At 37.6% G+C, this 26,277-nt stretch overlaps 1 protein-coding gene across 11 annotated transcripts in view; it reads left to right on the top strand.

The window, feature by feature from the left end:
• bcas1 (brain enriched myelin associated protein 1) overlaps positions 1 to 25,523 on the top strand; it is a 41,460-nt gene extending 15,937 nt beyond the window's left edge. The window contains exons 4-14 of one of the 11 annotated variants that reach the window (XM_061902670.1): positions 5,973 to 6,113; positions 7,126 to 7,179; positions 9,063 to 9,089; positions 9,182 to 9,358; positions 11,394 to 11,457; positions 14,716 to 14,756; positions 14,874 to 14,927; positions 16,355 to 16,393; positions 16,671 to 16,793; positions 19,376 to 19,594; positions 24,970 to 25,523. In XM_061902670.1, coding sequence (XP_061758654.1) covers positions 5,973 to 6,113; positions 7,126 to 7,179; positions 9,063 to 9,089; positions 9,182 to 9,358; positions 11,394 to 11,457; positions 14,716 to 14,756; positions 14,874 to 14,927; positions 16,355 to 16,393; positions 16,671 to 16,793; positions 19,376 to 19,594; positions 24,970 to 25,041 — 1,011 coding nt within the window. In that variant the 3' untranslated portion in view covers positions 25,042 to 25,523. Of the gene's footprint in view, positions 1 to 5,972; positions 6,114 to 7,089; positions 7,180 to 9,059; positions 9,090 to 9,181; positions 9,359 to 11,393; positions 11,458 to 14,714; positions 14,757 to 14,873; positions 14,928 to 16,354; positions 16,394 to 16,670; positions 16,794 to 19,375; positions 19,595 to 24,969 lie in introns of all 11 variants that reach the window. The other 10 variants (XM_061902669.1, XM_061902664.1, XM_061902667.1 and 7 more) reach the window with 10 other exon arrangements.
• Positions 25,524 to 26,277: the final 754 nt, after the last annotated feature.

Raw genomic sequence — 26,277 nt, 5'->3', positions numbered from 1 at the left:
GAAGCAGCGGAGTATATGTGTTGTCTGTCTATTTATCAATAATGCAGACGAGGAGTGTTGGCTGAGTTCTTAACGTTTACTTTCAGAGCGTGCATATCACAACATACAAGATGCCGTCATGGCGACACAACCTATACCGGGCTACTGCGCATGCTCGTCACTCCTGTCGCATGCTGGGTAGGGTAGTTCTCTTTTTCCCTGGCTCATAACATCACAAATAGTACCATGTATATGATGCGTTCAGTTTATCAAAGCACCAAGCAAACAATCGGAAAATTACCATCATATCAATTCCTAGATATGGTCATAATTAGATTTAAGTGCACTATGCAGAATAAACACAACATTATTAATATTGCTACTACGGATAATTTGATCAAAAATTCCCTAAAACAGCCCACTACCTATAATATAGATTTTTTAAACATAAGATCCCTGATAAAAAAAAATGTTTCTGCTGTTACCTCAGAAATTGCCTGTTCAGATGTTATGATTGTGGCTCAGAGATTTGTATGTAGATTATATTTATTTTCCATAACAAACAGGATAACTTAAATACCCTGGCAGTGGCAATAAGCTTAAATGCTTGTATTTACATTTTTTGAGTTGATTTTCATAAAATAGGCTATTTAACTGCTACTGTTTAACAAGGACTGATTTAAATTGTGTTTGCACAACAAATGTTTTGGCGCTTTTGTTCATGTGGGAGAATATTCCAATAAAGGTGCATTACACACTACTTTTGAATTCATTATTGGGCTTTGCGTATACAATGCAGTTAATCACGATTAATCGGAGAAATAGTGTGATTAACTTCGATTAAAATTTTTAATCGTTGCCCAGCCCTGATATATATATACACTATAACCACATATAGATATATATAAACCACATATACATATATACATACACTATAACCACATATAAATATATACAAACCACTTATAAATATATATATATATATATATATACTATAACCACATATAAATATATTTACACTATAACCACATATAAATATATATACACTATAACCAAATATAAATATATATAAACCACATAGATAGATAGTTCTTTATTGATTCCTTCAAGAGAGTTCCCTCGGGAAAATTAAAAATATCCATCCATCCATCCATCCATTTTCTACCGGGGTCGCGGGGGGCGCTGGCGCCTATCTCAGCTACAATCGGGCGGAAGGCGGGGTACACCCTGGACAAGTCGCCACCTCATCGCAGGGCAATTAAAAATATAACATAAATATATATACACTATAACCACACATAAACCTTTTCGATGTTTTGGAATGTTGCTGGGGATCAATTTTGGTTCAGATCAGGTAGAGGTTGAGCTGAGCCAGGATTTTATGGTAGTTTTCAAATTTAGTAGGGAAGTTCAAATTTTAAGGTCAGTTGGTAGTGCGATCCACTGTGTGGTGGCAAAATAGTAGATTGCATTTTTTCCCATGAGTCTTGAATTTGGGGGGGGACGAGGTCTGAGGAACTCCCTCTCGTTTCATCATCGCCGGTCACTCGAATGAGTATGACGATCCTCCTGGTAGGGGTGTATCCCTTTATGGAGGATGCCTGTGTGTGACTTAGTTTCACGTGGGGAGAACTGGTGCACAGACAGTCACCACACCATCCTTGACAGACTCGGGTCAGGGTCCAGTGACATCGAGTCCAAGACGACTGGGGTACCCATTTCTGCTGCAGCCTTCTTCCGCCATTGCAGCCATTGCACTCCAATTTCGTTGTTCTTTGAACCTGTTCATTGCAATAATGACAATAAACTCTATTCTATTGAGGGAGTTCTTAAATCTACCGTCTTCCAACTGCTCCGTCGTTGAGGTCTTCACCGTATCCCTGGCTAGGGGGCAGTCAGGTACTAGGCCTTTGCCAAGGACCACCTGGGGTAACGGTAGTAAAGGGGTTAACCTCCTCATGCCCCAAGAGCCCAGGATACAATCTCTCACAGGCACTACACCTCTGGTGTAGTACCTGTGAGCCTCACTTACTCTGGTGAAATAGTTTCATCAGGTACTTGGGGACGGTTTCTTTGAGTATTTTGAATACCAGGCACTTTGTGATTTGGTGTACTCTTTCCTCAACTCTAAGCCATCCCAATTCGGTAAAGTGGTCTTGAGTTTAAGTGAGTCCTGACTAAAATGTTTACAAAAACAGGTACATTAGCGACTTCGAAGACCCTCACCACTGCGACCCCACAAGGTATTCTGTAGTCTTTCCTCAACTCTAAGCCATCCCAATTTTGGTAAAATGGTCTTGAGTTAGGTGAGTCCTGACTAAAATGTTTACAAAAACAGGTACGTTAGTGACTTCAAAGACCCTCAACACTGCGATCCCCACAGGGTATTCTGTACTCTTTCCTCAACTCAATGCCATCACAATTTGGTAAAGTGAGCTTGAATTAGGTGAGTCCTGACTTCAATGTTTACAAAAACAGGTACTTTAGCAACTTCAAAGTCCCTCACCACTGGGATCCCCACAAGGTATTTATTCTGTACTCTTTCCTCAACTCCAAGCCATCCCAAACTGGTAAAGTAGTCTTGAGTTAGGTGAGTCCTGACTTTGATGTTTCAAAAACAGGTACGTTAGCGACTTCAAAGACCCTCACCATTGCAACCCCCGCAAGGTATTCTGTACTCTTTCCTCAACTCAAAGCCATCCCAATTCGGTAAAGTGGTCTTGAGTTAGGTGAGTCCTGACATTAAACAAAAAAAGGTACGTTAGCGACTTCAAAGACCCTCACCACTGGGATCCCACAAGGTATTCTGTACTCTTTCCTCAACTCTAAGCCATCACAATTTGGTAAAGTAGTCTTGAGTTAGGTGAGTCCTGACTTTAATGTCTCAAAAACAGGTACGTTAGCGACTTCAAAGACCCTCACCACTGCGACCCCACAAGGTATTCTGTAGTCTTTCCTCGACTCAATGCCATCACAATTTGGTAAAGTGAGCTTGAGTTAGGTGAGTCCTGACCAAAATATTTACAAAAACAGGTACGTTAGCGACTTCAAAGACCCTCACCACTGCGACCCCACAAGGTATTCTGTAGTCTTTCCTCGACTCAATGCCATCACAATTTGGTAAAGTGAGCTTGAGTTAGGTGAGTCCTGACCAAAATATTTACAAAAACAGGTATGTTAGCGACTTCAAAGACCCTCACCACTGCGACCCCACAAGGCGATCTGTACTCTTTCCTCAACTCTAAGCCATCCCAATTTTGGTAAAGTGGTCTTGAGTTAGGTGAGTCCTGACTTCAATGTTTACAAAAATAGGTACTTTAGCAACTTCAAAGACCCTCACCACTGGGATCCCCACAAGGTATTCTGTGCTCTTTCCTCAACTCCAAGCCATCCCAAACTGGTAAAGTAGTCTTGAGTTAGGTGAGTCCTGACTAAAATGTTTACAAAAACAGGTACGTTAGCGACTTCAAAGACCCTCACCACTGCGATCCCCACAGGGTATTCTGAACTCTTTCCTCAACTCCAAGCCATCCCAATTTTGTTAAAATGGTCTTGAGTTAGGTGAGTCCTGACTAAAATGTTTACAAAAACAGGTACGCTAGTGACTTCAAATACCCTCAATACTGCGATCCCCACAAGCTATTCTGTACTCTTTCCTCAACTCTAAGCCATCCCAATTTTGGTAAAGTGGTCTTGAGTTAGGTGAGCCCTGACTTTAATCTTTACAAAAACAGGTACGTTCGCGACTTCAAAGACCCTCACCACTGCGACCCCTCAAGGCGATTTGTACTCTTTCCTCAACTCTAAGCCATCCCAATTTTGGTAAAGTGGTCTTGAGTTAGGTGAGTCCTGACTTTAATGTTTACAAAAACAGGTACGTTAGTGACTTCAAAGACCATCACCACTGCGACCCCACAAGGTATTCTGTAGTCTTTCCTCGACTCAATGCCATCACAATTTGGTAAAGTGAGCTTGAGTTAGGTGAGTCCTGACCAAAATATTTACAAAAACAGGTATGTTAGCGACTTCAAAGACCCTCATCACTGCGATCCCCACAAGGTATTCAGTACTCTTTCCTCAACTCTAAGCCATCCCAATTTTGGTAAAGTGGTCTTGAGTTAGGTGAGCCCTGACTTTAATCTTTACAAAAACAGGTACGTTAGCGACTTCAAAGACCCTCACCACTGGGATCCCCACAAGGTATTCTGTACTCTTTCCTCAACTCTAAGCCATCCCAATTTGGTAAAGTAGTCTTGAGTTAGGTGAGTCCTGACTTTAATGTCTCAAAAACAGGTACGTTAGCGACTTCAAAGACCCTCACCACTGCAATCCCCACAGGGTATTCTGTACTCTTTCCTCAACTCACTGCCATCAAATTTGGTAAAGTGGGCTTGAGTTAGGTGAGTCCTGACTTTAATGTTTACAAAAACAAGTACGTTAGCGACTTCAAAGACCCTCACTACTGTGATCCTCACATGGCATTCTGTACTCTTTCCTCAACTCAGTGCCATCCCAATTTTGGTAAAGTGGTCTTGAGTTAGGTGAGCCCTGACTTTAATCTTTACAAAAACAGGTACGTTAGCGACTTCAAAGACCCTCACCACTGCGACCCCACAAGGCGATCTGTACTCTTTCCTCAACTCTAAGCCATCCCAATTTTGGTAAAGTGGTCTTGAGTTAGGTGAGTCCTGACTTTAATGTTTACAAAAACAGGTACGTTAGTGACTTCAAAGACCATCACCATTACGACCCCACAAGGTATTCTGTAGTCTTTCCTCAACTATAAGCCATCCCAATTTTGGTAAAGTGGTCTTGAGTTAGGTGAGTCCTGACTAAAATGTTTACAAAAACAGGTACGTTAGCGACTTCAAAGACCCTCACCACTGCGAAACGCCACAAGGTATTCTGTACTCTTTCCTCAACTCTAAGACATCCCAAATTGGTAAAGTAGTCTTGAGTTAGGTGAGTCCTGACTTTGATGTTTCAAAAACAGGTATGTTAGGGACTTCAAAGACCCTCGCCACTGCAATCCCCACAGGGTATTCTGTACTCTTTCCTCAACTCAGTGCCATCACAATTTGGTAAAGTGAGCTTGAGTTAGGTGAGTCCTGACCAAAATATTTACAAAAACAGGTATGTTAGCGACTTCAAAGACCCTCACCACTGCGATCCCCACAAGGTATTCTGTACTCTTTCCTCAACTCTAAGCCATCCCAATTTTGGTAAAGTGGTCTTGAGTTAGGTGAGCCCTGACTTTAATCTTTACAAAAACAGGTACGTTAGCGACTTCAAAGACCCTCACCACTGGGATCCCCACAAGGTATTCTGTACTCTTTCCTCAACTCTAAGCCATCCCAATTTGGTAAAGTAGTCTTGAGTTAGGTGAGTCCTGACTTTAATGTCTCAAAAACAGGTACGTTAGCGACTTCAAAGACCCTCACCACTGCAATCCCCACAGGGTATTCTGTACTCTTTCCTCAACTCACTGCCATCAAATTTGGTAAAGTGGGCTTGAGTTAGGTGAGTCCTGACTTTAATGTTTACAAAAACAAGTACGTTAGCGACTTCAAAGACCCTCACTACTGTGATCCTCACATGGCATTCTGTACTCTTTCCTCAACTCAGTGCCATCCCAATTTTGGTAAAGTGGTCTTGAGTTAGGTGAGTCCTGACTTTAATGTTTACAAAAAGAGGTACGTTAGCGACTTCGAAGACCCTCACCACTGCGATCCCCACAAGGTATTCTGATTTTCGGAGAAATCCAGAGACATGACACAGTCCAACATAGTTGAATATCAATGAGTGAGGGGAGGTGCACGTTCATAAAAGGGTTATTGTTTACAACGCGCAGTAGTAGTAGGCAGAGGCATGGTTGGAATTGTGCCGCCGTCTCAATGCTGCGATTAAGACGCTGCCCAGCACCACGCCGCACTCCCCTCTCCGCCGCTGTGTAACCCTCAGAAGCCTAACTCTCTGCGTGTGATGCCGCATAGGAGCCCGCTGACCCCCAGCCAGAGACGCTGACGGAACCGCAAGCTCCAGAAGTGGCCCCGGAGCAACCTGACGTCCCAGCAGCGCCAATCGAGGAGACTAACCCAGAAGAGAGTCCGGTCATGAACTTCTTCAAAAATTTAGTAAGTAGACACCACAGACGTGGTTTGTAAGGAGTTTTTTCTTGCTTCCTTTTTTTAGAATTGTTTCAAAAAGTTGGGTATCCCTTTGATCAGTGGTTCTTAACCTTGTTGGAGATACTGAACCCCACCAGTTTCATATGCGCATCCACCGAACCTTTCTTTAGTGAAAACTTAAATGTCTTTCGAATTCAAGACAAAGTTATATGATCTGTTCCTGGGGCACAACCGTGCATGAACATCACCTTGTTCAAAGAACAAAACCAACACAGTGCATGAACTCGTAACAAATTACACACCCGCAAATCAGGTTGGGTTCTGCTCTTGCCGTATCCCTTATATGCCGATAGGGAGAAGTTTTTATGTACACGATGAGTCGGGTGCGGCTTGAGTGGAGGCTCCACCGAACCCCGTGGCCGACTCACCGAACCCCTAGAGTTCGATCAAACCCTGGTTAAGAACCACTGCCTTAGAAACAACACATTTTTTTGACTTCATTGCTAAAAGTATCCATAACAAACCATGGCCCTAACGCACAACAGAGTCATTGTGCCTGGGTTTCATCCTGCCCGGCGTTTTTTAAAGAGTCAGAGTGCCCCGGCGCCGCGCTGATCCAGCCTTGGAACATGCGGGGACGCGGCGGCCCCATTGTTGGGGGCCGCCGCGTGAGCTCACAAGGGGAGGCCTGTTGCGCCTGGAAGTGGAGATTGGCTAAGATAGAGCGAGGGCAGGCCTACGCCATCTCCGCCGCACAATGGCTGCCAGTCTGACAGCGCACGCACTGTACGAGCTCCGCAGGCCGTGGGCACTGTCGGTTCATTCTAAAGGCCTGTGTCTGCGCTGGTGAAAGGCCCGCTTTGCTGCTTTCTTTGTGCCTTTGACACATTCAGCATCTCGAATAACTGTGGTGTTTAATGACGTGAGGCTCTGGCAAGTTGTTATTCCGTTTTTGTGTTTTTTTTTCTTTTCTTTGGGGCAGAATTTAACGGTGACTGTGCCTTCCCTTGTCCGGCAGATGACTCCCACTAAAACATCCAAAAAGGAAAGTGATGGCGTCCCGAAGGAACAGGTGAACATGACGCATTGAAAGTACAAATGCAAGGTCTAGTCCAGTTTAATCCGGCAGCATTTTGGGGCTATGGTGACATTTTAAGTGCTTTGGCAAATGATAAATTGATACAATTAAAAAATAAAATTCCCCACCATGAACCCAATGGATGGTTTCAATGGATATATAGAAATGTGTAATGAGATACTGTGTTTACTACATACACCCAAAACCCAGTGAATGGTAAATAAAAACAGAATACAATGATTTGCAAATCCTTTTCAACTTATATTCAATTAAACAGACTGCAAAGACAAGATACTTAATGTTCGAACATGTAAACCTTGTTATTTTTTTGCAAATTTGCTCATCTGGAATGTGATGCCTGCAACATGTTTCAAAAAAGTGGCAAAAAAGACTGAGAAAGTGGAGAGAATGCTCATCAAACGCTTATTTGGAACATCCCACAGGTGAACGAACTAATTGGGAACAAGTATGTGCCAGGATTGGGTCTAAAAAAACAGCTCGAAATGCTCACTCATTCACAAACAAGGTTTGCCACTTTGTCAACAAACGCGTGAGAAAATTGTCGAACAGTTTAAGAACACCGTTTCTCAACCAGCAATTGCAAGGAATTTAGGGATTTCACCATCCACGCTCTGTGATATCATCAAAAGTTACAGAAAATCACTGCACGAAACATCTGATACATGTGACTTTGGATCCCTCAGGCGGTACTACACATTAGTGTGTAAAGGATATCACCACATGGGCTCAAGAACACTTCATAAAACCACTGTCAGTAACTACAGTTGGTCGCTACATCTGTAAGTGCAAGTTAAAACTCTACTATGCAAAGCCAAACCCATTTATCAACAACACCCAGAAACGCCGCCGGCTTTGCTGGGCCCGAGCTCTTCTATGATGGACTAATGCAAAGTGGAAAAGTGTTCTGTGGTCTGACGAGTCCACATTTCAAATTATATTTGGAAACTGTGGACGTGGTGTCCTCCGGAACAAAGAGGAAAATACCCATCCGGATTGTTATAGGTGCAAAGTTCGAAAGCCAGCATCTGTGATGGTATGGGGGTGCATTAGTGCCCAAGGCATGGGTAACTTACACATTTGTGAAGGCACCATTAATGCTGAAAGGTACATACAGGTTTTGGAGCAACATATGTTGTCATCCAAGCATCGTTATCATGGACGCTCCTGCTTATTTCAGCAAGACAATGCCAAGCCCCGTGTTACAACAGCGTGGCTTCATATTAAAAGAGTGCGGGTACTTTCCTGGCCCGCCTGCAGTCCAGACCTGTCTCCCATGGAAAATGTGCGGCGCATTATGAAGCGTAAAATACGATAGCCGAGACCCCGGACTGTTGAACGACTGAAGCTCTACATAAAACAAGAATGGGAAAGAATTCCACTTTCAAAGCTTCAACAATTAAGTTTCCTCAGTTCCCAAATGTTTATTGAGTGTTTGAAAAAAAGGTGATGTAACACAGTGGTGAACATGCCCTTTCCCAACTACTTTGGTACCTGTTGCAGCCATGAAATTTTAAGTTAATTATTATTTGCAAAAAACAACAAAGTTTATCAGTTTGAACATCAAATATGTTGTCTTTGTAGCATATTCAACTGAATATGGATTGAAAAGGATTTGCAAATCATTGTATTCCGTTTATAATTACATCTAACATAATTTCCCAACTAATATGGAAACGGGGTTTGTAGAATGGAGTAAAATTCAAGATAGGGAAGTCAGAGATAGAGTTGTTTTATCCCAAAGACTGGATAGGACAGCCAGAGATCCAAGGTAACGGTTGAAGCCTGCTCAGATGAACAGTCCAGTTCAGTGAGATGATTGAGCTGATTATCACAGTTGTGTGTTTGACTTCCAGAAGGAGCGCCAGCCAGGACCAGGCACCACCGTGAGCACATTGTCTTTCCCTTGCACATAACCGGAGAAAGCTTCTTTGTCTGGCATCCACCCCCCACATGCCCACTTTGTGTCTCCCCACAGGTGGCCCAGGTGTCCGACCCGCCGCCGGCCCCCAAGGGGATGTCGGTCCCCCCGCCTCCTCCACCTCCGGAGCCTCCCAAACTGGAAGTGAAAGTGGAGCTGAGTGGCAAACCTGCCAAAGCCAGCGCCTCCAGGGAAAAGCCCAAAGATGTCCTGAGCAAGTTCTTTCGTACGAAGGTAAATACTTTATTATCACTACATTAGGGTACAGGGACGTATTTACCGAGTTTAAAAAGGAAAACAGATTTTGTGACGATAAAAAAATATCAATGTAATCATAGTAGTATCGACTAGATACGCTATTGTACTTGGTATCATTACAGTGGATGTCAGGTGTAGATCCACCCATGGCGTTTGTTTACATTGTCACGCCGGTGAGCTTTTGGATGTAAAGCGAAGCATGTTTAGCTATTCCTCGTCCTCCAATGATAATGCTACTTGTAAGAAACTCACTTTCTTTGTCGCCATGGAGGCGAGGGTTAGTGATTTAGAAGTAGCTAAAACAAAAGTAGGTAAAAAAAAAAGGAACGAGAAGAAAAGTAGCTTAAAAAAAGTAGTAGCTAAAACAAAAGTAGCTAAAAAAAGTAGCTAAAACCAAAGTAGCTAAAAAAAGTAGTAGCTAAAACAAAAGTAGCAAACAAGTAGCTAAAACAAAAGTAGCTAAAAAGAAAAGGTAGAAACTAAAACATAAGTAGCTAAAAAAGTTGCTAAAACAAAAGTAGCTTAAAAAAGTAGTTAGGGACGGCGTGGCGCAGTGGAAGAGTGGCCGTGCGCAACCCGAGGGTCACTGGTTCAAATCCCACCTAGAACCAACCTCGTCACGTCCGTTGTGTCCTGAGCAAGACACTTAGCCCTTGCTCCTGATGGGTGCTGGTTGGCGCCTTGCATGGCAGCTCCCTCCATCAGTGTGTGAATGTGTGTGTGAATGGGTAAATGTGGAAGTAGTGTCAAAGCGCTTTGAGTACCTTGAAGGTAGAAAAGCGCTATACAAGTACAACCCATTTATCATTTATTTATTTAAAAAGTAGTAGCTAAAACAAAAGTAGCTAAAAAAAGTAGTGGGTAAAACAAAAGTAGCTAAAAAGAAAAAGTAGTAGCTACAACAAAAGTAGCTAAAAAAGTAGTGGGTAAAACAAAAGTAGCTAAAAAGAAAAAGTAGTAGCTACAACAAAAGTAGCTAAAAAACAGTTGTAGCTAAAACAAAAGTAGCTAAAAAGTAGCTTAAAAAAGAGCCAAAAGAAAAGTAGCTAAAAAAGGTAGCAGCTAAAACAAAAGTAGCTAACAAAAAGTTGCAAAAACTAAAGTAGCTGAAAAAAGTAGTAGCTAAAACAAAAGTAGCTAAAAAGAAAAAGTAGTAGCTAAAACAAAAGTAGCTCAAAACAAAGTAGTAGCTAAAACAAAAGTAGCTAAAAAAAAGGAGCCAAAACAAAAGTAGCTTAAAAAAGTAGTAAAAACATAAGTAGCTAAAAAAAAGTAGCTAAAACAAAAGTAGCTAAAAAAAGGTAGTAACTAAAACAAAAGTAGCTTCAAAAAATTAGTAGCTAAAAAAAATAGTAGCCAAAACAAAAGTAGCTGAAATAAAAGTAGGTAAAAAAAAGTTGCTATTCCAAAAGTAGCTAAAAAAAAGTAGTAGCTAAAACAAAAGTAGCTAAAAAGTAGCTTAAAAAAGTAGCTGAAACAAAAGTAGCTAAAAAAAAGTAGTTAAAACAAAAGTAACAAAAAAAAAGTAGCTAAAACAAAAGTAGCTGAAAAAAGTAGTAGCTAAAACAAAAGTAGCTAAAAGAAGTAGTAGCTAAAAAAAAGTAGCTTAAAAAAGTAGCTCAAAAAATTAGTAGCTAAAACAATAGTAGCTAAAAAAAATAGCTAAAACAAAAGTAGCTAAAAAAAGAAGTCGCTAAAACAAAAGTAGCTAAAACAAAAGTAGCTGAAAAAAGTAGCCAAGATAAAAGCAGCTAAAAAAAAAAGTAATAGCTAAAACAAAATTTGTTAAAAAAACACAAAAAAAGTAGCTAAAACCCTGCCGGCTGCGGATGGACATAAGCCACTAGCCAGCTAGCCATGTGTTATAGGACCTCTTCCTGAGGTTATAACTTCACCTTTATCTATTGGCCTGGCATGCCTACTAACTACAGCATGAGTCGCAGTTTTGTTGTTGTTATTAATCTCATGTTGGCTTGTAACTCCCAGTAACACCTGCTTCAATGTGCTGCAGACTAACAAGGAGACACCAGGGCAAGAGGTGGAAGTAGACACAGGTGTAGAAGTACAGGTAAAAGGATGTGTACATATTATTGTATCTGTCAACACTTTTGTCCCAGGATGGAGTATTAGAAGTGTGTTTTTTCTAGTGAACACTACTGTGTGTGTAGCTTCAATGCTGATGAACTGTGCTTGTACCTGACGGAGGGTGCAATGAAACAGTAGGATACAAACGTTAGCGACACTAGCATAGCTATGTGAGCTACATGCTAACATTACATTTTAACACCATTCTAGGTTAACAACACAAGCATAGCTATGTGAGATACATGCTAACATTACATTTTAACGTCATCCTAAGTTAGCAACACTAGCATAGCTATGTCAACTACATGTTACATTTACATTTTAACATGACCCAAGGTTAGCAACACTAGCCTAGCTATGTGAGCTACATGCTAACATTACATTTTAACACCATTCTAGGTTAACAACACAAGCATAGCTATGTGAGATACATGCTAACATTACATTTTAACGTCATCCTAAGTTAGCAACACTGGCATAGCTATGTCAACTACATGTTACATTTACATTTTAACATGACCCAAGGTTAGCAACACTAGCCTAGCTATGTGAGCTACATGCTAACATTACATTTTAACACCATTCTAGGTTTACAACACAAGCATAGCTATGTGAGCGACATGCTACAATTACATTTTAACATTACCCTAGGTTACTTACACTAGCATAGCTGTGTGAACTACATGCTAACATTACATTTTAACATCATACTTGGTTAGAAACACTAGCTTAGCTATGTTGGCTAATAGCTAGCATTACATTTTAACATCATACTTGGTTAGAAACACTAGCTTAGCTATGACAGCTACATCCAAATATTACATTTTAACATCATGCTAGGATAGCAACACTGGCATAGTTATGTGAGCTACATGCTAGCATTACATTTTAACATCATGCTAGATTAACATCACTAGCATAGCTGTTTGAGGTACATGCTAACATTACATTTTAACACCATTCTAGGTTAACAACACAAGCATAGCTATGTTAGCTTAATGCTAACATTACATTTGAACACTATTCTAAGTTAACAACACAAGCATAGATATGTGAGCTGCATGGTAACATCACATTTTAACATCATGCTAAGTTAACAAAAGTAGCACAACTGTGTGAGCCTACAGGCTAAAATTACAATTTAAAGTCATGCTGGGTTCGCAATACAAGCATAGCTAGGCTACATGCTAATCTTACATTTTAATGTCATGCTAAGTTAGCAACACTAGCATAGCTATTTAAGCTACATGCTAACATTACATTTTAACATCATACTCGGTTAGAAACACTAGCTTGGCTATGTTGGCTACATGCTAACATTACATTTAAACATACTTGTTTAGAAACACTAGCTTAGCTATGAGAGCTACATGCAAATATTACATTTTGACAACATCCTAGGTTAGCAACACTGGCATAGCTATTTGAGCTACATGCTAGTATTACATTTTAACATCATACTCGGTTAGAAACACTAGCTTAGCTATGTTGGCTATATACTAAAATTACATTATCATACTAGGTTAGAAACACTAGCTTAGCTATGAGAGCTACATGCTAACATTACATTTTAACATTATACTCGGTTAAAAACACTAGCTTAGCTATGAGCGCTACATGCAAATATTAAATTTTAACATTACCCTAGGTTAGCAACACTGGCATAGCTGTGTTAGCTACACGCTAACATTATATTTTAACATCATACTCGGTTAGAAACACTAGCTTAGCTATGAGAGCTACATGCAAATATTACATTTTAACATCATGCTAGGTTAGCAACACTAGCATAGCTATGTGAGCTGCATGCTAACATCACATTTTAAAATCATGCTAGGTTAACAAAAGTAGCATAACTGTGTGAACTACATGCTAACATTACATTTTAACATCACTCTTGGTTAGCAACACTAGCATTGCTATGTAAGCTACATGCAAACATCACATTTTAACATCATGCTAGGTTAACAAAAGTAGCATAACTGTGTGAACTACATCCTAACATTACATTTTAACATCACCCTTGGTTAGCAACACTAGCATAGCTATGTAAGCTACATGCTAACATTACATTATAACACCATTCAAGGTTAACAACACAAGCACAGCTATGTGAGCTGCATGCTAACATCACATTTTAACATCATATTGGGTTAGAAACACTAGCTTAGCTATGAGAGCTACATGCAAATATTACATTTTAACAACATGCTAGGTTAGCAACACTAGCATAGCTTATATGAGCTACATGCTAACGTTACATTTTAACATCAGGCTGGATTAACATCACTAGCATAGCTATGTGAGCTACATGCTAACATTACATTTTAACACCATTCAAGGTTAACAACACAAGCATAGCCATGTTAGCTAAATGCTAACATTACATTTTAACATTATTTTAGGTGAGCAACACGAGCAAAGCCATGTGAGCTGCATGCTAACATTTCATTTCAACATCATGCTAGGTTAGCAACACTAACGTACCTATATGAGCTACATGCTAACGTTCTGTTTTATTATAATGCTAGGTTAGCAACAGTAGCATAGCAATATGAGCTACATGCTAACATTCTATTTTATTATAATGCTAGGTAAGCAACAGTAGCGTAGCTATATGAGCTACATGCTAACGTTCTATTTTATTATAATGCTAGGTTAGCAACAGTAGCATAGCAATATGAGCTACATGCTAACATTCTATTTTATTATAATGCTAGGTAAGCAACAGTAGCGTAGCTATATGAGCTACATGCTAACGTTCTATTTTATTATAATGCTAGGTTAGCAACAGTAGCATAGCAATATGAGCTACATGCTAACATTCTATTTTATTATAATGCTAGGTTAGCAACAGTAGTATATACTTGTGAGCTACATGCTAAAATTACATTTTAACATAATACTAGATTTGCATACTCACTTAAAGTAAAATGTAATTATTTATTTTGAAACTACCACAACTGTAACTGAATTTTGGATAAATGGCAGAGCTTTGTGAGGGCCACTAAAATGTTGTTAAGATGCAACAAAGCCTATTTTTTATTTTTTATAAAACTTAAAATGCGAGCGTTTGAGTTCCTGTCCTCTGAAAAGTGAGGCAAACAAGTGATGGAGATCACACATGTTCAGCATAAACACATATTATTGTTACAAATAACAATAATATGTTAGTTAAGTTGACTAAACTATTAAAGCTGGAGTTTTGCATCCATTGTGGAATAAAAAAAGGAGTTTCATCCTGCAGGAAGCAGCAGTGGAGGCCACACCAGAACTTGTAGAGGTGGAGGTAAAAACCCTGAAGAGTTTTTTTTCAGCTTCACACTTCACTTTTTTTGGTCTCATTTTTTTGATAAACTTGTTTTTATATTAAAATGCTGCGATTGATTTGTGTGTTCCCAATGAGCCTGACCTTCAGCAGACAGCAGAAGAGGCGATACAGGCGCTTGTAGAAGAGAAGGTAACAGCGGACAGAAAGTTCTGGGAAATATCAACTCCTGATCATTTTAACAACGGAACCCCTAAAGTCCCACTATTCTCAATTGGAACACTTTTATTTGGGGACTTTAGCATATATTTTATATATATAAGTGTGTATGTATAAGTATGTATGTATATATGTGTGTGTGTGTATGTCTATATGTACATATGTATGTATATATATATATATATATATATATATATATATATATATATATATATATATATATATATATATATACATACTTATACATACACACTTATATGTATAAAATATATGCTAAAGTCCCCGAATAAAGGTGTTCCAATTGAGAATAGTATGTCGGTTTAAATGCATATATGTGTATGTATATATATATATATATATGTGCGTGTGTATAAATAAACATATACACACACACACCTATACTATGTGTTTGTTTGTACGTATGTACGTATATACATATATATATATGTGTGTGTGTATATAAACATATATACACACACAAACACACACACACACATATATATATATATTTATATATATACACACACACATATATATAAATACTGATATACATACATACATGTATATATGTATGTATGTATATATACATATATATGTGTGTATGTATATATACATACATACATACATACATACATACATACACACACATATATGTGTGTGTTTGTATGTATGTATGTATGTATATATATACATATATATGTGTGTGTGTATCTAAACATATATACACACGCACAAATATATATATATATATATATATATATATATATATATATATATATATATATATATATATATATACATATATACATACACACATATATATATATAAATACATATATACATACATACATATACACAAGCAAACATATATGTGTGTGTATGTGTATACATATATGTTTACATGTGTGTGTATGTAGATATATATACATACATACACACACACACACACACACACACACATATATATATATATATATTTATATATATATATATACATACACGCACATATATGTATAAATACATATATACATACATACATATACACACACACATATATATATATATATATATATATATATATATATATAGTTATAGTTATAGTTATCTAGTTACAAATTTAAAAAACAAAAAAAAGTGAATTAAAATATTGCCTGAAAACATGCAACTTTTAATGAAGGTCACAGTTTGACTTTGGAACAGACTATTTCTATTTTTAACAAAATCGCAGGCAAACACACTTTGTGATGACGGGGTTTGACTGTAGAGGTTCCACTGCATGTTATCGTATTTATTATGATTATGATTATTATTATTATCAACTGGAGTGTGATGTAGAATGTTTGAATTTAGCAAAGATTTAGCGTTACTGACGAGAGAACACAAACGTTTCCTTCCTGCAGACGGCGATGGAGGCGTCACAGCCCGAGGTAGAAGCTGAGGTACATTTGAGGATTATTGTGAGGGCAATCAAAATGAGGGCTTTTCTCTCATTCCTTCTGGGATTTTCTTGGAATATCAAACACATCCTTACCTGACTTTCACCTCCAGGTGTGCACGCATGCATTTATCTTTACCTGACCTTGACCTCCAGGTGTGCACGCTCACCCTCGTTTCCACGGCTTTCCTGGACGCCGCCCTGGCTCTGTAAAAAAAAAAAAAAAAAAAAAAAAAAAAAAAAAAAAAAGCCCTAAACGCTTTCTTTTCTCTCCCCCAAAGAAGGTGGATCCGTCCAAAGCTGGCACCCTGGAGGCCGCCGCCAAGCCGGAAGCCGCAGCTCCGGTTCAGCGGGACAAGAAAAGTGCGGCAAAGTCTTCCTTCTTCTCTTTCTTCAAGGCCAAAGTAAGAACCCACCACACGACACCACACACTTCAATGGGAGCAGGAGCCTACCCCAGCTGAGGGGGACAGTCTGTCAATACTGTACATATCAGGACAGATCCACACACACTATCATTCATTCATTCATTCATTTGTCATCCATGCATTTGTTCATCCATCCCTTATTTGTTTTTTTGTTTTTTTATTGAATAATTGATTGGTTGATTGATTTAGTCATTCATCCATCCATCCATTCATTCAGTAATTTTTTTATTCATTGATTGATTCAATCGTTAATTAACTAATTCATGGCTTTATTCATTCATTCATTTTTTATTCATTCATGCATTATTAATTTATTAGTCGAGTCATTAAATCACTAATTTGTTCATTCATTAATTTTTTTGGGTTCATTCATTCACTATTTATTTATGGTTTGAGTCACCCAATAACTAACTAATTGACTAATTCATCATTTCAGTTATTAATTCTTTCATTATTATTTTATTCGTTCATTTGTTTACTTTGAGATTTTGTGATGCAGGGCTATTAAAGTAAACTTTAATTCATCCATTTATTCATTGTCTATCCATTCATATATCCGTCCATCCGGTTTTTTTTACCACTTCTCAGGTTCATTCATTCAGTTGTTACATAAATAATTCATTAATTCACTAATTTTATTATTTATTGTTTAATTAATTCAATATTGTTTATTAATTCATTTGTTTACTCATTTATTTGTCAATTTAGTCATACATGTATTTATCATTATTCATTCATCCATTCATTCATTTATGCTGTCTTTATTTTTTCCCATGCATATATTATTTTAATTGTTTTCATCCATTCAGTCATTTGTTCATGCATGTATTGATTAATTAATTAATTAATTAATTAATTTATGGATTTCTTTTATTATCAATGAATTCAGTCATTTATTATTTCATTCATTCATTCATTCATCCATCCATTCATTCATTCATCTATCCATTCATTCAGTATTTTTGATTGATTGATTGATTGATTGATTGATTGATTGATTGATTGATTGATTGATTGATTGAATGGTTAATTAACAATTCATTGATTCAGTCAGTCAATCATTAATTCATTCATTCATTTTTTATTCATTTGTTCATTATTTATTTACTGATTGAGTCATTCAATCACAAATTAATTAAGTCAATTATTCATTCAGTCAATCAATCATTAATTAATTCATTCATTTTGTATCCATTTTTTCATTTTTTATTTACTGATTGAGTGATTCAATCACAAATTAATTAATTCATTCATTCATTCAGTCGGTGAATCATTAATTAATTAATTCATTTTTTGTTCATTTGTTCATTATTTATTTATTGATTGAGTCATCCAATCACTAATTAATAAACTATTTAATTAATTCATTCATATTGTTTTAATTCATTCATTTGTTTGCTTTGACACTGTGATTCAGGGTTATATAAGTAATTTTTGATTGAATGATTGATTGATATTTATTTATCCATGTATTCGTTTATTTGTCAATTTAGTCATACATGTATTCATCCATTCATCAATTCATTAATGTATTCTTTCTTTATTTTATTTTTTTCCCATGAATTTATTCCTTTGTTACTTGTTTTCATTCAATCAGTCAGTCTTTTTTTGCTCACGCATGCATTGATTAATTAATTAATTCATTCATTCATTCATTCCTGCATTTCTTTTTATAATCAATTAATTCAGTCATTATTTTTTATTTTTTTTTATTTTTTGAAGACATGCACCTGGGGATAGGTTGATTGGCAACACTAAATTGGCCCTAGTGTGTGAATGTGAGTGTGAATGTTGTCTGTCTATCTGTGTTGGCCCTGCGATGAGGTGGCGACTTGTCCAGGGTGTACCCCGCCTTCCGCCCGATTGTAGCTGAGATAGGCGCCAGCGCCCCCCGCGACCCCGAAAGGGAATAAGCGGTAGAAAATGAATGAATGAATGAATGAATGAATAATTCAGTCATTAATCCTTTCATTCATTCATCCATCCATTCGTTCATTCATCGATCCATTCAGTCAGTCACTTTTTTATTGATTGATTAATTGGTTAATTGATTGATCGATTCAATCATCGATTAACTTACTCATTGATTCAGTCAGCCAATCATGAATTCATTCATTCATTTTTTTTACCCATTTGTTCATTATTTATTTACTGATTGAGTCCTTCAATCACTAATTAATTAACTAAATCATTCATTCAGTCAATCATGAATTCATTCATTTTTATTCATTTTTTCATTATTTATTTATTAATTGAGTCATTCAATCACTAATTAATTAACTAATTAATTCAGACAGTCATTCATTCATATTTTTTTAATTTATTAATTCGTTTGCTTTGACACTTTGTGATGCAGGGCTATATAAGTAAACTTTGAGTGATTGATTGATTGATTGATTGATTAATTGACATTTATTGATCCATTCATTTATTGTCCATCCATCCATCCAATCATTTCCTACCGCTTGTCCTTCTCGGGTTCATTCATTCAATTGTTAAATAATTCTAATTCCGCAAGAGACCATCGAACGCACCTTGTCCATCTCTACTGCTTCCAGTCAGGTGACCCCAAAAAGGCAAGCCCCGCCCCCAGCGCAGCAGCAGCCCCGCCCACAGCAAAGACCAAAGAGGAGCCCAGGGCTGCCGCCAAGTCGCCGGAAGTGACCGCGGACGACAAGGCGGCCTCTGCGACCTCCAAAGCCGGAGACGGTGCCGCCGCCAACTCGGCCCGCAAGACGGAGAAGAGGAACTCCATCCATCTGTTTTTGAAACATCTGGTGAGAAACACGCGAAAAGACGCCTGAGTACATTTTAAACAACAACCGTGTCGACTTACACGCCTTTTATTTTGAAAGGCCGTGCACTTTGCAATATGTTGTTAGGAAAATGTCCACTAGATGGCAGCAGAGGATCGTCTGTCCGCTCAGTTAGTTTGGTGGAACCGAACATACTATTTTCAAAAAATATAACCTCAACTTTTCTTCTTTTTTCCTTAAAAACATCCTGAATAATACAAGGTATAAACATACAAACGTTTGGAGACTCTTTCTAATGCTTTCCAATGAGAAAATGTGTGATCAGATTCTGATTGCATATTTGGCAGGAATGTCAATTTGACAAGAAAATGTATTTATTCACATCAAAATGTTTATGTTTTAATCATGCTATGTAATGACTTTGAAAAATTAACCTAGCTTTTTTTAGAGTGTATTTTTGCAATTTTTATGTTTGAAAATGCTTTATTTACACTGTTGGGTTGAAAACTACCCAATTTGAGTAGTTTTCACTACATCCCTATGTTGCAAAAATTACCCAATTCCTGAGAAATAACACATAAATACGACCCAACAGGCTCAACCCAGATTCTGGGTGGAAAAAATAACCCGGCATTTGTTTAAAGTGTAGTGGATTATACCAAAGTAGTACTAATATTTGTAGGTTGTTTAGCCGTTTTTATGTTTAAAAATGCTTAATTTACAGTGCTGTGTTGAAAACTACCCAATCTGAGTAGTTTTCACTACATCCCTACGTAAATTACCCAATTCCTTAGACATAACCCATAAATATGACCCAACAGGCTCAATCTGGGTTGAAAAAATAACCCAGCATTTTTAGTGTGTAGTTGACTTTGCCAAAGTAGTATTAATATTTGTAGGTTATTTAGCCATTTTTATGTTTGAAAATGCTTACTTTACACTGCTAGGTTGAAAACTACCCAGTTTGAGTAGTTTTCACTACATCCCTATGTCGCAAAAATTACCCAATTCCTTAGAAATAACCCATAAATATGACCTAACAGGCTCAACCCAGCATTTGGGTAGAACAAATACCAACCCCACATTTTTTTAGAGTGTAGTGGACTATACCAAATTAATATTAATTAATATTTGTAGGTTATTTAGCCATTTTTATGTTTGAACATTTTTAGTTTACTCTGCTGATTTGAAAACTACCCAATTTGAGTGGTTTTAGCTATACCCTACCTCACAAAAACTACCCAATTCCTTAGAAATAACCCATAAATATGACCCAACAGGCTCAACCCGGAATCTGGGTCGAAAAAATAACACAGCATTTTTAGTGTGTAGTGGACTTTACCAAAGTAGTATCAATATTTGTAGGTTATTTACCAATTTTTATGTTTGAAAATTCTTAATTTACACTGCTAGATTGAAAACTACCTAATTTGAGTAGTTTTCACTACATCCCTATGTCGCAAAAAATACCCAATTCCTTAGAAATAACCCATAAATATGACCTGACAGGCTCAACCCAGATTCTGGGTCGAAAAAATAACCCAGCATTTTTAGTGTGTAGTGGACTTTACCAAAAAAGTATTAATATTTGTAGGTTATTTAGGCATTTTCATGTTTGAAAATGCTTTATTTACACTGCTAAGTTGAAAACTACCCAGTTTGAGTAGTTTTCACTACATTCCTATGTCGCAAAAATTACCCAATTCCTTAGAAATAACGCATAAATATGACCTAACAGGCTCAACCCAGATTCTGGGTAAAAAAAAATAACCTACCCTGCATTTGTTTAGAGTGTAGTGGACTATACCAAATTAATATTAATTAATATTTGTAAGTTATTTAGCCATTTTTATGTTTGAAAATGCAAAATTTACACTGCTAAGTTGAAAACTACCCAGTTTGAGTAGTTTTCACTACATCCCTATGTCGCAAAAATTACCCAATTCCTTACAAATAACCCATAAATATGACCTAACAGGCTCAACCCAGATTCTGGGTGGAAAAAATAACCCAGCATTTTTAGTGTGTAGTGGACTTTACCAAAGTAGTATTTTTATGTGTAGGTTATTTCGCCATTTTTATGTTTGAAAATGCTTAATTTACACTGCTAGGTTGAAAACTACCCAGTTTGAGTAGTTTTCACTACATCCCTATGTTGCAAAAATTACCCAATTCCTTAGAAATAACCCATAAAAATGACCTAACAGGCTCAACCCAGATTCGGGGTCGAAAAAATAACCCAGCATTTTTAGTGTGTAGTGGACTTTACCAAAGTAGTATTTTTATGTGTAGGTTATTTAGCAATTTTTATGTTTGAAAATGCTTAATTTACACTGCTAAGTTGAAAACGACCCAGTTTGAGTAGTTTTCACTACATCCCTATGTCGCAAAAATTACCCAATTCCTTAGAAATAACCCATAAATGTGACAAAACAGGCTCAACCCAGATTCGGGGTCGAAAAAATAACCCAGCATTTTTAGTGTGTAGTGGACTTTACCAAAGTAGTATTAACATTTGTAGGTTATTTAGCCATTTTTATGTTTGAAAATGCTTAATTTACACTGCTAGGTTGAAAACTACCCAATTTGAGTAGTTTTCATTACATCCCTATGTCGCAAAAATTACCCAATTCCTTAGAAATAACCCATAAATATGACCTAACAGGCTCAACCCAGATTCTGGGTCGAAAAAAGAACACAGCATTTTTAGTGTGTAGTGGACTTTACCAAAGTAGTATTAATATTTCTAGGTTATTTAGCCATTTTTATGTTTGAAAATGCTTAATTTACACTGCTAGGTTGAAAACTACCCAATTTGAGTAGTTTTCACTACATCCTTAGGTCGCAAAAAATACCCAATTCCTTAGAAATAACCCATAAATATGACCCAACAGGCTCAACCCAGCATTTGGGTAGAAAAAATAACCAACCCCGCATTTTTTAGAGTGTGATGGACTATACCAAATTAATATTAATTAATATTTGTAGGTTATTTAGCCATTTTATGTTTGAAAATTCATAATTTACTCTGCTGGTTTGAAAACTACCCAATTTGATTGGTTTTTAGCTATATCCTACTTCACAAAAACTACCCAATTCCTTAGAAATAACCCATAAATATTAGCCAACAGGCTCAACCCAGATTCTGGGTCAAAAAAAAACCCCAGCATTTTTAGTGTGTAGTGGACTTTACCAAAGTAGTGTTATTATTTGTAGGTTATTTAGCCATTTTTATGTTTGAAAATGCAAAATTTACACTGCTAGGTTGAAAACTACCCAATTTGAGTAGTTTTCATTACATCCCTATGTCGCAAAAATTACCCAATTCCTTAAAAATAACCCATAAATATGACCTAACATGTTCAACCCAGATTCTGGGTCGAAAAAATAACCCAGCATTTTTAGTGTGTTGTGGACTTTACCAAAGTAGTATTAATATTTGTAAGTTATTTCGCCATTTTTATGTTTGAAAATGCTTAATTTACACTGCTAGGTTGCAAACTACCCAGTTTGAGTAATTTTCACTACATCCCTATGTCGCAAGAATTACCCAATTCCTTAGAAATAACCCATAAATATGACCTAACAGACTCAACCCAGATTCTGGGTCGAAAAAATAACCCAGCATTTTTAGTGTGTAGTGGACTTTACCAAAGTAGTATTTTTATGTGTAGGTTATTTAGCAATTTTTATGTTTGAAAATGCTTAATTTACACTGCTAAGTTGAAAACGAACCAGTTTGAGTAGTTTTCACTACATCCCAATGTCGCAAAAGTTACCCAATTCCTTAGAAATAACCCATAAATATGACCTAAAAGGCTCAACCCAGATTCTGGGTCAAAAAAATAACCCAGCATTTTTAGTGTGTAGTGGACTTTACCAAAAAAGTATTAATATTTGTAGGTTATTTAGGCATTTTCATGTTTGAAAATGCTTTATTTACACTGCTAAGTTGAAAACTACCCAGTTTGAGTAGTTTTCACTACATCCCTATGTCGCAAAAATTACCCAATTCCTTAGAAATAACCCATAAATATGACCTAACAGGCTCAACCCAGATTCTGGGTGGAAAAAATAACCCAGCATTTTTAGTGTGTAGTGGACTTTACCAAAGTAGTATTTTTATGTGTAGGTTATTTAGCAATTTTTATGTTTGAAAATTCTTAATTTACACTGCTAGGTTGAAAACTACCCAGTTTGAGTAGTTTTCACTACATCCCTATGTCGCAAAAATTACCCAATTCCTTAGAAATAACCCATATATATGACCCAACAGGCTCAACCCAGCATTTGGGTAGAAAAAATAACCAACCCCGCATTTGTTTAGAGTGTAGTGGACTATACCAAATTAATATTGATTAATATTTGTAGGTTATTTAGCCATTTTTAGCCTAATTTGAATGGTTTTAGCTATATCCTACCTCACAAAAACTACCCAACTCCTTACAAATAACTCATAAATATGACCCAACAGGCTCAACCCAGCATTTGGGTAGAAAAAATAACCCAGTATTTGTTTAGTGTGTAGTGGACTATACCAAAGTAGTGCTAATTTGTCAGTTTTATGGCCATTTTTATATTTGAAAATGCTTAATTTACTCTGCTGGTTTGAAAACTACCCAATTTGAGTGGTTTTAGCTATATCCTACCTCACAAAAACTATCCAATTCCTTAGAAATAACCCATAAATATGACCCAACAGGCTCAACCCGGAATCTGTGTCGAAAAAAATAACACAGCATTTTTAGTGTGTAGTGGACTTTACCAAAGTAGTATTAATATTTGTAGGTTATTTAGCCATTTTTATGTTTGAAAATGCTTACTTTACACTGCTGGGTTGAAAACTACCTAATTTGAGTAGTTTTCACTACATCCCTATGTCGCAAAAATTACCCAATTCCTTAGAAATAACCCATAAATACGACCTAACAGGCTCAACCCAGATTCTGGGTCGAAAAAATAACCCAGCATTTTTAGTGTGTAGTGGACTTTACCAAAGTAGTATTAATATTTGTAAGTTATTTAGCAATTTTTATGTTTGAAAATGCTTAAATTACACTGCTATGTTGAAAACGACCCAGTTTGAGTAGTTTTCACTACATCCCTATGTCGCAAAAATTACCCAAATCCTTAAAAATAACCCATAAGTTCAACCCAGATTCTGGGTCGAAAAAATAACCCAGCATTTTTAGTGTGTAGTGGACTTTACCAAAGTAGTATTTTTATGTGTAGGTTATTTACCAATTTTTATGTTTGAAAATGCTGAATTTAGGTCCAAAGAATTAGAAAAAAATGTCACCAGCTTTTGGCTCTAAAAAAAGGTTGAAAAGCACTGATGTCGACCACAAGGAAGTGTTTTTTAAAAGTCTGATCCGTGTCGCGATGTTCTTCATCAGAGTCAGAAACGTCACTCGACGGACGCCGGGGTCCAGACCGAGCCGGTGGCGGTGGCCGAGAAGTCCAAATGAGAGCAGAAGCCGGCGTGAAGTCCTCCTGTACAGCCTCGCCTCTGTCGCTCTTCTTCTCTCAGAAACCATGGTAACAATAATAACAGTAATCGTTTTGTGTACGTCGGAACAGGAAAGTGGAAAAATGGAAAATGCAAGTCGGGGATTTTTACTGGTCGGCGACGATGTGGAGGACTCGGTGCGGAAGTAGGAGTCGGAGAACTTTTGATGTTGGCACTAACAAACGCTCAGCTTGACTTTTTGCGCTTAAAAAGAAAGGACGGCTCTTCCGGATGCTTCACCTTTTTAGACTTGGAAAGCTAAATCACAAATCTGCTCTGTCGGGAAGCTTCATTAACAAAAATCCACGCGGGAATAAAATGTATTTAACGTCGTCCTGTGGCGTCTTTTCACACAGCAAATAACAAACGTTGTCCACTTGTCGCCTGAATGTGTTTTTATGTAACTGTCCTGAAGACAATAAACTTGTTCCTGGCTCTTGGGCGACTTCTCACACGGGTCATTGGGTTTGGCCGAGTCGTACACTTGTCAATCAATCAATCAATCAATGTTTATTTATATAGACCCAAATCACAAATGTCTCAAAGGACTGCACAAATCATTACGACTACGACATCCTCGGAAGAACCCACAAAAGGGCAAGGAAAACTCACACCCAGTGGGCAGGGAGAATTCACATCCAGTGGGACGCCAGTGACAATGCTGACCATGAGAAACCTTGGAGAGGACCTCAGATGTGGGCAACCCCCCTCCCCTCTAGGGGACCGAAAGCAATGGATGTCGAGCGGGTCTAACATGATACTGTGAAAGTTCAATCCATAGTGGCTCCAACACAGCCGCGAGAGTTCAGTTCAAAGCGGATCCAAGACAGCAGCGAGAGTCCCGTCCATAGGAAACCATCCCAAGCGGAGGCAGAGCAGCAGCGTAGAGATGTCCCCAACCGATACACAGGCGAGCGGTCCATCCTGGGTCTCGACTCTGGACAGCCAGTACTTCATCCATGGTCATCGGACCGGACCCCCTCCACAAGGGAGGGGGGGACATAGGAGGAAAAAGAAAAGAAGCGGCAGATCAACTAGTCTAAAAAGGAGGTCTATTTAAAGGCTAGAGTATACAGATGAGTGAGACTTAAATGCTTCTACTTAGGTAGCATCTGGAACTGTTACCGGGAGGGCATTCCAGAGTACTGGAGCCCGAACGGAAAACGCTCTATAGCCCGCAGACTTTTTTTGGGGC

Source organism: Nerophis ophidion, linkage group LG06 (genome assembly GCF_033978795.1).
Source record: "Nerophis ophidion isolate RoL-2023_Sa linkage group LG06, RoL_Noph_v1.0, whole genome shotgun sequence".
NCBI lineage: Eukaryota > Metazoa > Chordata > Actinopteri > Syngnathiformes > Syngnathidae > Nerophis > Nerophis ophidion.
This window is presented reverse-complemented; position numbering and strand designations above follow the sequence as displayed.